The 10,164-nt window shown below is 53.8% G+C and overlaps 1 protein-coding gene across 4 annotated transcripts in view; it reads right to left on the bottom strand.

Moving 5' to 3' along the window:
* Positions 1-10,164, bottom strand: part of RCSD1 (RCSD domain containing 1) — a 74,075-nt gene that overhangs the window by 4,104 nt on the left and 59,807 nt on the right. For all 4 annotated transcript variants that reach the window (XR_009254386.1, XM_058701615.1, XM_058701613.1 and 1 more), the window contains 2 exons: positions 7,320-7,523; positions 4,544-5,224 (listed from right to left, as the gene is read on the bottom strand). Coding sequence is in view for 3 of the 4 variants with exons in the window: in XM_058701615.1 (XP_058557598.1) it covers positions 4,544-5,224; positions 7,320-7,523 (885 nt within the window). In the remaining variant the exon portion in view is untranslated. The remainder of the gene's footprint in view (positions 1-4,543; positions 5,225-7,319; positions 7,524-10,164) is intronic.

The following is a 10,164-nucleotide window of genomic DNA, read 5'->3' as shown; positions in this document are numbered from 1 at the left end:
GCCGGGGCTGAGGACAGAATGTGGCAGCTCTTCTTTAGGAGGGGGAGGGAGGGAGGCTGGCTGGGTGGCCCAGCGCTGACGGACACCGGTGGGAGGGAGGTGGCATCCGGGGCAGGTTGGCAGCATCAGCCCCTTGGCAGAGGTGAGGATGACCAGTCTTTGGTGGCACTTAGAGCTTCAATTCTTAGTTCAGAGCAAGACCACAAGGGGAAGCAAATGAGAGGGAGACAGAGCGATAGGGGAGGGGCAGACTTGGGGGCTATTCCTTTAGGACTGGGCAGATCAGAGCAGGTCTGTAGGCAGAAGGGGGTGAGCTAGTGAGGGGCTAGAAACCCGGAAGAATACATGGATGGATGAAATCCTCAGTGTCACCCCTCACTTAAAATGCACAGACACACACTACAAGCGTCCTGTAAAAATGTCCAGCAACTGGCATTTGGGGGAAGCCAGATCACAGCAGATGGGGGTTTGTCTGAGCAAGTAGGGACCTGTTCTCGGATTCACACGCTGAGGGTCTGAGGCAGGGAGCGCCCCGGCTGCTCTTCCTTTCAGTCACCTAGGAGGTGAGGTCGTCTGCAGAGCGGGAGGGGCTGGGGGGAGGAGTAACTGAGGAATGTGGGTGAAGACTGGCTCAGCCCGGTTGGTAAGAGTTCCTAATAGATCCAGGCAGCATGGCCGTGTGAATTGCACAGTGACACACACGAGTCTTGGCAAAGAGGGTGGTGCGACGGTGGCTTAGCTTTGCAGATTAGAGAGAGAGGAGGTCAATGGGAAGAGGGCAATGAAGGGGGCACCCGGGTGGCTCAGTCCGTTGAGCGTCCGACTCCTGATTTCGGCTCAGGTCATGACCCCAGGGTTGTGGGATCGAGCCTTGGCGAGGAGCTTGCTTATGATTCTTTCCCTCTGCCCCTCTCCCCCACCCACATGCACTGTCTCTCTCTAAAATAAAAAAAAATTGGGGCGCCTGGGTGGCTCAGTCGGCTGAGCGTCCGACTCCGGCTCAGGTCATGATCTCGCGGTCCGTGAGTTCGAGCCCCATGTCGGGCTCTGTGCTGACAGCTCAGAGCCTGGAGCCTGTTTCGGATTCTGTGTCTCCCTCTCTCTCTGCCCCTCCCGTTCATGCTCTGTCTCTCTCTGTCTCAAAAATAAATAAACGTTAAAAAAATTTTTTTTTTAAATAAAAAATAAAATAAAACAAAATAAGTGAGGGCAATGAAGGTGCAGGATAGCACTGAAGTGCCAGCCATGGACCTGGTCCCTGTGACCCCCCTGAGTTCTCGGCGTAGGACAGGTGCTAAGGGAGGGGCTGAAGAGGGAAAGCACAGGAGTGTGTTCCCAAGTGAGGAGAGACAGGCCAAGAACTGAGGCTTGGAGACCTGCCCACTTAACCAGGGGGGAAAAGTAAACAGAGTTCTAAAGGCAGGGGAGGCCCAGGAGAAGGTGGTATCTCATCAGCTGAGGGAGAAAGGAATTTCGAATCAAATACTGAGAGATCAAGGAGAATGCCCGGGAAAAGCATTGGAACCAGGCAGCGAGGAAGCCAGCACTTGTCGGTCCTACAAAGTCTTGAATGTGATGTCAAACATCCTGAGTGTCGTCCTTGGGGTAAGTTTATCTCTGGCATCACCTGAGCGCCCTACACAGTACTGGGTACGTAACAAGCATCTGAGAATCACTTGTTCAGTTTATTTACAGTGTGGGAGCCGGATCTTACTCGGTGCCCTCTTTCTGGGGGCGCTTTGCCTGTAAACAGAAGCCCGTGTTGTGATTTGATATAGCCAGCCTGTTCCAGGACTGGAGTTCCCGGAATGGCTCATTCTTTAAGCACCAAATGTTAAAATACTTGTGAGGGGCTGGGACACAGGCGGTTAACCCTCCACAGTGCCGATGCCTCGGGCCTACTTAGGCGGCCTTCCCCTGCTCTCTCTTGAAGGAGTCGCTCCGTCCTCTGTGCCTCACATAGGGCTGCCGTCTCTGGGAAGAATCACATTTATTCCCATCTTGTCTTTGTTCATCACTTTATCTGTCATCATTATTGAGAGGGACAAAGAGGATGGGAGTCGACACGCCTCCCGGGATAAAGGAATCCGCGGATGTGCAGAGATGCTGTGTGATGTAGCTTATTCTGATGACTAGAGCCCATGTCTGTCATGTCAACACTGAGCTCTGTGACCTTGGACAAGGTCATGTCCCCTCCTGGAGCTTCAGCTCCTTCCTCTCGAAAACCAGGAGGTTGGAGGAAGGGTGTCAAAGTGTTGTGCCTCCGTGACAGGTGACAGGTCAGGAGGGGGAGAAGGACAGAGAGGTGGGGGGTGGGGAGCTACTCTTTGGGACCTGGGCTTGGGTTTGGAAGCAGAGCGCTCATGAGGGTGAGGGCATCCAGCTCCCTCCCCAGGGCTGTCAGATACAAGTGACCCGAGAGGTCCAGGTGAGCCTGTCCCAAAGCTCCCAGAGCTTCTGCAGGAAGCCTTCTCTACCTGAGACCTCCCTGAAGCTTTTCCACCAGGGTGACTTCCTAACCCTTCAAGACTAGAAGATGCTGCCAGTGAGACGGGAAGCTCTCCTGGGAAGACAGGCGCCTCCTAGCCTGAAAATAAGAGGCAGCAGCCACTGGCAGGTGGCCACGTGGACTCAGTGGCTTCATCGTCAAAAAGAAGTGAGGATCTGAGGGGCACCGAGGTGGCTCAGTCGGTTGGGTGTCCGACTTTGGCGTAGTTCGTGATCACACGGTTCGTGAGTTCGAGCCCCACATCGGGCTCTCTGCTGTCAGTGCGGAGCCTGCTTTGGATCCTCTGTCCCTTTCTCTCTGCCCTTCAACCTGCTTACACACAGTCTCTCTCAAAAATAAACAAACATTAAAAGAAAAAAGTCCATATCCGAGGCACTTGTTTGCGTTCTGGACACCTGGTGGAGGTCTCCAGGTGACAGGATCAGATCATGCATCTATAATGGACGGTGTTAAAGAAACGTGAAGCATCTTTGTCTAACAGCCCAGCCAGAGGGGTCTTAGTCATACCTCAAGAGTCTTTGGGACTCACACCTTCTCTCTTGAGTGGGAATAACGTGAGGGTCCCTGGTGAGTTCCCCTGCCCCCAAACACATCAACCCCTCTGATACGTCTAGTTCTATCATTAGAGATTACTTCTTTTGGGTCAAGCAGTTTTCTCCTTTTTAAAAATTCATTTATTCACTCAAAAAATATACTTTTTAAGAACTACAATGTTCTCGGTTTAGTGGCAAATGCTGGGGATCAGTGATGGGAAAAAGGTAGAGAGAGATGATAAGAAAATAAGTAAGAGCGTATCAAATAGCGATACACACCATGACGGCAAAGTGCAACAGTGGATGAGAGTAGCCGAGTGGTCAAGACAGGCCCGAGGGACATCCGAAGGATGGGTGGGAAGCGTCCCAGGTGGGGGACAACCGGGACAGAGCTCTGAGCAGGGAGTGAGCTTGGTATAGTTGAAGAACCAAATGACCACTGATGTGGCTAAAGCACAGTGAGGGGAAGGATCAGGGGCACCTGAGAGCAGCAGGGCCTCACAAAGGGTTTGGATTTACTTTGAGTGCACTGGGATATCGTGGGACAGGGGATGGGGAGGCGTAGTGGGATGCACACCCAGAGATATGTCCAATCCTAGCCCCCGGTACCTGTGAATGTGGACTTACTTGAAACTGGGATCTTTGCAGATGTAATTAAAGACCTCAAAATGATTCTGGATTTAGGGTGGGTCCTACATCCAATGCCTGGTGTCCTTCTGAGAGAAAGGAGGGGGGTTGGGGATGCATAGAGCCAGGGAAAGACCCCATGAAGACAGAGGCAGAGATCAGAGTGACAGGTCTATAAGCCAGGGAATGCCGAGGATTGCTGACGGCTGCCAGATGCTGGGAGAGGCGAGGAGGGGCCGGGGGTGCCAGCGACCATCAGAAGTTAGGGAACCGGCTCGGGACAGACTTTCCCTCCGAGCCTCCAGAGGGAACCAACACTGCCCACACCTCCAGAATTGTGAGAAAATAAAATTTCTATGGTTTTAAGTTCCCAAGTCTGTGGAATTTGTTATGGCAGCCCTAGGTATTGAATACAGGAGGTGAGTAATTTTAGCCACGAGTAGATGATCTAAACACACACACTTTCTCCTTTGCTTGTGCTTCGAGCTTCCCCGAGACAACTCCCTGCCCACTGCCACATTCCGCCTTCTTCAGAGCGCCCCAAAGAGCTGCTGGTCCCCCACACTAGCCAAGTTGATGGGGAAGGTGTGCCCCCTTCATCTCTGAGCCTCTCTGGCAGGGAGCTGGGCCCAGGGCCCTGACTCAGTCACCTCGGTCTCCGCACACACCCACAGCACCACAGACCTCCGAATGGGCAGGAAGGTGGAGAAGGCACGGGCCTCCTTTCTTGTCCCTCTGTCCCCTCACATTTGCCACAACTCGTCTCAACCCAGTGCCTGTGTTTCTGCACACTTGAGCTCATCTGCGAGGAAGTGTGAGCAGGCACGCGCTGGCCCCGGCCCTGCCTCCTCAGGGGAACACGCCGGCCACTCACCTCTGTCTTGGGGGCCTCATCGCTGGGGTTGCAGCCTGGCTCCAGAACGGCCCCCTCTTGGTCCTTTTCCTCGCCTCTCCCCTGCTCAAAGCTGTGGCCGCCCTCCACTCCTCCAGGGGGGCTCGGTGGGGCCTCCCCCGCAGCTCCCTCCGCCAGCCCCTTTGTGTCTTGGCAACTCTGCCCGGGCTCACCCTCTTCATTTTCTGCCCTCTCCTCCTTCACCTCTGCAGACTTTTCTGTCTGTTCCCCGGCTGGTTTTTCTTCTGTGGGGCTCCTGCACCCGTTCGCTGCCTCCGGGTTGGAGGCCGGGGCTGGCTGAACGGCCTCCTCCTTGGCTGGACGGGTGCCGGCCTCCTCTTCAGAGCCCCCCACAGCCTCCTGGTGATGCTGGGCTTCCCCCGGGGCCCTGCCCTTCTCCTCCTGCTTCTCCGTCCTGCTGGACATCCTCCTCAGAGGAGGCTTCTCCTGGGACCCCAGCTCCCCCACCGGCTTCTCGCTGGGCGGCGGGGACCCCGGGGCCTTGCTCTTGGATGGGAACACCTCATCCCCATTCTCTTCCTTGGCACCATTCTCCTGGGATGACTCGGGGGCCCTGAAACCTCCCAGGTCCCCACAGTCTGACTGAGACCTTCGGAATCGCCTGGAGGGAGGACGCCTTTTTATCGAGCCCCTCGTCCGCACCTGGAAGAACAGGTGAAGAAAAATTATATGAAGCCTGTAAAAAAAGGCCAAGAGGAGGATGGCATGTTCCTTCAACGTCCAAAGCACCGCTCTGTCAGCCAGCTGTCAAAGGGTCATTTGATTTTCCAGGAGAATGTACCCTGTGTGCTGTGTATCACTGGCTAGGGCCCCAGGGGGTCGTGAAAGCACAAGGTAACCCATAGGTTTTTGTCTCATGAAAACGCAAATGCTTTCCCTCCACTAAAAAGGATAACCTCCAATTTTATTATCCTGTGAAACGTTCATCAGTTTCATGTCTAACTTAGCAATTTGATTCTAACATCTGTTTCTTCAATTGCCTATAAATAACCAGTTGTTTGTTCTCTGAATGAGCTTTACCATCTAAATTGACAAGCTGAATAAAATCTATCTCTCTTGTGAGTAAGGGTCACGTTTTAGCATTCAGGAAATTATACTTTGGCAAAGGTGAACCCAACAGAGGAGAGGGTTAAGGGCCTGCTGATGGCCTGGCCTTGCTCTGGGACCTCATGGGCACACCGCTGGACAGCTGGTGACTAGCTTCACCCCCTTCCCCGGCGTGGCCCTCCTGGCCCTCTGCAGCACTGGCTAATGCCAGGAAAGCTGAGCAGCTAGATGCCTTTGCTTTCCAGGAACCAGGTCCACCGTAAGCAGAAGCCATGCCTTAGAAGCGTCCAACGGAGCTGCCTGAAGATCCTCTCCTCTCTGGGAATCACTCAGGCCTCACGTAGGCCCACTGGACTTGGCCATAACTTCAATGGAAATGTTTATTTGGATGCCCTACTTTATTCATGTGATGTGTCCTTATTTAAGTCTTTATATGTAGATGAAATCTTATTTTTATAAACCTCAAATCTGATTTTCCCACTGGCTTACATTTTGGCTATTTGTCAATTCTAGTTCCTTCTCAGAAATATGGAGTCAATACTTGGTTTAAAAGGGCTTCCTAGGCCCTTTCCTGAGACCCTGGTGCTGCCAGCCCTACATAAGCTATCAAGGCTCTGCCCGGCCCTCATGATCAGAGGGTTCAGGAATAACCTTGCCTCACTCTGCTGCTGTCAGAAGGCTAAAGCCTCCAGTATTACAACCTGGGGGCAGTGCCTCCCTCCCTGCCCCGACTCCCTAGCCTCCCTAGAGAGCACCTTATGAAGAGACAAGGCTCTCCCCTGGATTCCTCTCTGCCGTCAGGGGTCTCTCTCTGGTCTCACTCTGGGCTGGAGGATCTCCAACCTATCCCCAGCCAGCAGACTCAAGCCTTAGCGCCAGTTTGTTTCCCTGGGTCCTACCTGTTTCTACACATTTGACTTTCTTCCCCTAGATGGGTTTTCTGGAATGGCCCAAAAGACCCCACTCTTTCCATCTATAACTTTAAAGTTATATCCATCCGCCATTCCCTGGAGTCACACGCCCCTTATGTCGGCCCTTGCCTGGCTCTGGCCCAGATTTGCTGGACACCTGCACGGGCTGTATTGGAGAATATCTCTGATTCGTACTGTGTATGGCATCAGGCAGAGGATCTGATGAAAGGAAGCACACACATCAGGGCAGCATCTACAGAAATGGGCCCTAGGTACATCCTTTTGCAAAGGGAACCGTTTGGATGTTCTTTAACGGGCAGGCTGCAGTAAGAATGATTTAAACCCATACTGGGTCGCTTAGAAGTATTAACATCAAGCCAGAACAGAATGTTCTGGAGTCCCAGTGACCCTGCCCACCCTCTGCATCAATCACCGATCGGGCCTTTAGCGTTTATTTTCAGCTTTTGACACGACTCTCTGTGCAGCTGGGGTCGGTCCTGAATTCTCACCCCTCTCTCCACAAAGGATAGAGCGTTCCACCCCCCAACTGTGCTTTCTGGGCGAGCAGCACAGCTACTGGGACAGGGGATGAGAGGCAGGCTAGGCAGAGGGATGATCTCAGTCACAGATCACCAGCAACAGAAGAAATTTCCCCTCTGCTGGAAACCAACTCCGACTGCAGCTCAAAAGCGTCCCCCTTTCCCCGAGACAACATCAGGGCAGAGAAAATCCAGGACTGGCACCGGACAGGGCCACAGCGCTTCGGACCCAGAGGTTACCTTATTGTAGCAGGGCAGATGGCTGCCCTCCGGAGGCTGGTCAAAGCTGACCGGCACCTCCTCCAGCTCGCCAGCCTGACACCGCACACCAGGGCTGCTGGGGGTGGACGGCGGGCTCTGGAATGGTGACACCGCGGCCTTGAGTCCAGGACTCTTGGGTGAGGCACCAGGCAGCAGGGCTGCTGGATCAAAAGCTAAGTTGGCCTGCCGAGAAAAGTGAGACGTTTCAAATGGGTGGGAGATGGGTATGTCTGCGTGAGCCTGTTGGGTGCCTGGCCTGGAACTGGTTGCGACTATATAACATGAGGCTTTTTGGGTTACTTCCTAACCAATTATCCACGGTCACATCGCGTCCGACCCCTGGAAACACTGCCTCCTCAAGCCATCTCTGGCTACCTGGCTCACCACAGGCTGCATTCCAGAAAGCCCAGAAAGTACCGATTTGGATCCAACAAAAATGCCCTGGAACAGCTCCAACTTATACACAAAGAGGCCAAAGTAGCACCTGCAGGCACACGATCTCACAGCAAGTCAACGCCCTTTATCAACTTTCTCAGCAGAGCCAATAGTAGTCACTGCCTACAGGATGCCTCCTATTTGCTGGCATACAAAACCTTCCCCTCTACAACAGACCTGTGTGTTCCATTTTGTTCTGATCGTGAACGTCAGGAAGGTGGCGAAGGAGCCTGCCCCGAGATTCAAGCCAGCTCTGCTGGTCTCTTATGCGTTGTTGGTAGATGGCCAGAAGAGTGGTGGACACAGCAGGCTGCCCAGCCCTTCCAAGAGGGAGCCCGCGGAGCAGACGTCAGTGTGTGCCCCACCTGGGCCATGGCGGGGCAGGCGAAACCAAATTCAAGGGCATCCGGAGGGCAACAGAGGGGAGAGGTTACCCAAAGGTAACAGAGGCCTGAGGGAGCCAAGAGCTGGGTAGGGGCGGGGGGCAGGGCGAGGCAGGTGGTCCCAGCTCCACCCTGTGGCAGTGGAGAAGGTGGTGGTGCAGGAGGGCCTGTGGGGTGGATTGCAGTGAGCACTGGGTCCTCTTTAGCGCCATCGAGGGGCAGTCCTCCTGCTCCGGCGCCCTCTGGGTCTCCAGATCCTGGCCCAGCAGGGAGGACTCGCCCGGAAGGGATGGTGTGACGGGCAGATGACGCAGTGGGAAGTACAGGGGCTCTCCACACAGACAGACCTGACTGCAAAGCTCAGATGTTTCACTTAATAGCTGTGTGACCTCCAGTGAGTCCAATAAATAGCCTGAGTCTTGAACTGTATTTGTCCAAACCGGTTAGCGTGACCGCCTGAGTCCTTCATGATCTGGTCCCTGGCACTCGCTCCTGCCATCACCCACTCATACTCCACACTCCCTGCCTCCCTCCAGAGCCCCCCCAGTGCCCCCTTCTTCCAGCCAAGGCTCTGCTGTCCAGGAGAACTGTGTGTGCTTTTGGACCTGCAGACTCTACGCTGTTATTCTTGTTTAGGAAAGTACCAGTATCTCTGTGATATTAAGAAAGACCTTACAGCAGGGGCGCCTGGATGGCACTCGGTTAAGCATTGGACTCTTGATTTCCACTCAGGTCACGATCTCTTAGTTCATGGGTTTGAGCCCCACACTGGGCTCTGAGCTGGCAGCACTGAGCCTGCTGGGGATTCTCTCTCCCTCTGCCCCTTCCTGACTTGTTCTCTCAAGTAAATAAATAGACTTAAAAAAAAAAAAAAAGGCCTTACAATATGGACAAAACTCAGTCACGGTAAGAGTTAAGAACATGAAGGTTGCATAGCAACGCTGTGAGCCCAAACCATGGCAAAGAGCAGCACATGGTGAGTGCCTGTGACGGCTTCAGGGCAGTGGACACTTGGGTTGGGAGTTAAGAGGTCTCCCTCCCACCCCCGCCCAATTTCAAGCTGGAAAGTTCCCTCTGTAAGACTGCCTGCAAATAAAATATATTTTGCTAGCCAGCAGGAAACTTGAACTTGGAATTATGGGCTAGTCCAGTGAAGAAAAATCATACCTCATAACTCATCTAATAGAGTATTTAGAAGGAAAGTCTAGCTGATGATGCATTTCTTAGTTCTTGGCCCCCCCCCCCCTTCCCAACAAAGTAAGGGCTCCTATGGCACCTGGCCAAATTGTCATTCTGTTCTTCTTCTTTTTTTAAAAGTAGGCTCCAGAACTCACGACCCTGAGATCAAGACCTGAGCTGAGATGGAGTCTGACGCTTAACCGACTGAGCCACCCAGGCGCTCCTTGCTGCTGATGTTCTTAATGAGATTGAAGGATCAGTGATCACAACCTTCTTCTCAGTGGCTGAGCTTCCCAGAGATGTTCCTCACTGACGGGAAAGGGGAAGGAGACCGAGACTGCGGGGCACAGAGCATGTGGGAACTAACTTCTGGCACTCGGATGAGGGCTGAGGTGGGCTGCAGGAAGGCCAAGGTGCAGGTCCCGGGCTACACCCCTCAGCTGGCTGTGCATCGGGATCCTTTCTGAGAGACCCTCCTTACGTACGTATTCGGGAGCCTTGCACAGGCAGAAGCTCCTTCCCCGCCGCTGCTGTGGTGCCATCAGGCCTTTTCAGCAGGAGTTACCCTTCAGGGAGTCCCCTCCCACCGGCCACAGGGCGGGCTCAGGCCAGAAACCAGAGAGGCTTTTCTTGACCAGAAATCAGGCCCGGGCTCTCCCAGAGGTGGAACTGTAGAAGCAGCAGCTACTTGTCTCGGCACGCCTCTATAACAGTGATTTCTGACTAGGTTTTCCTGGTCGGGCCCAGATGGGAGGATACGGTGCACAGGAGCCTTACGGTTCTCCTGGGTGGAGCACAGAGACCGTGGTGAGAGCTCTCGCGTCCTC

This window comes from Neofelis nebulosa, chromosome 15, assembly GCF_028018385.1.
Source record: "Neofelis nebulosa isolate mNeoNeb1 chromosome 15, mNeoNeb1.pri, whole genome shotgun sequence".
Taxonomy (NCBI): Eukaryota; Metazoa; Chordata; class Mammalia; order Carnivora; family Felidae; genus Neofelis; species Neofelis nebulosa.
This window is presented reverse-complemented; position numbering and strand designations above follow the sequence as displayed.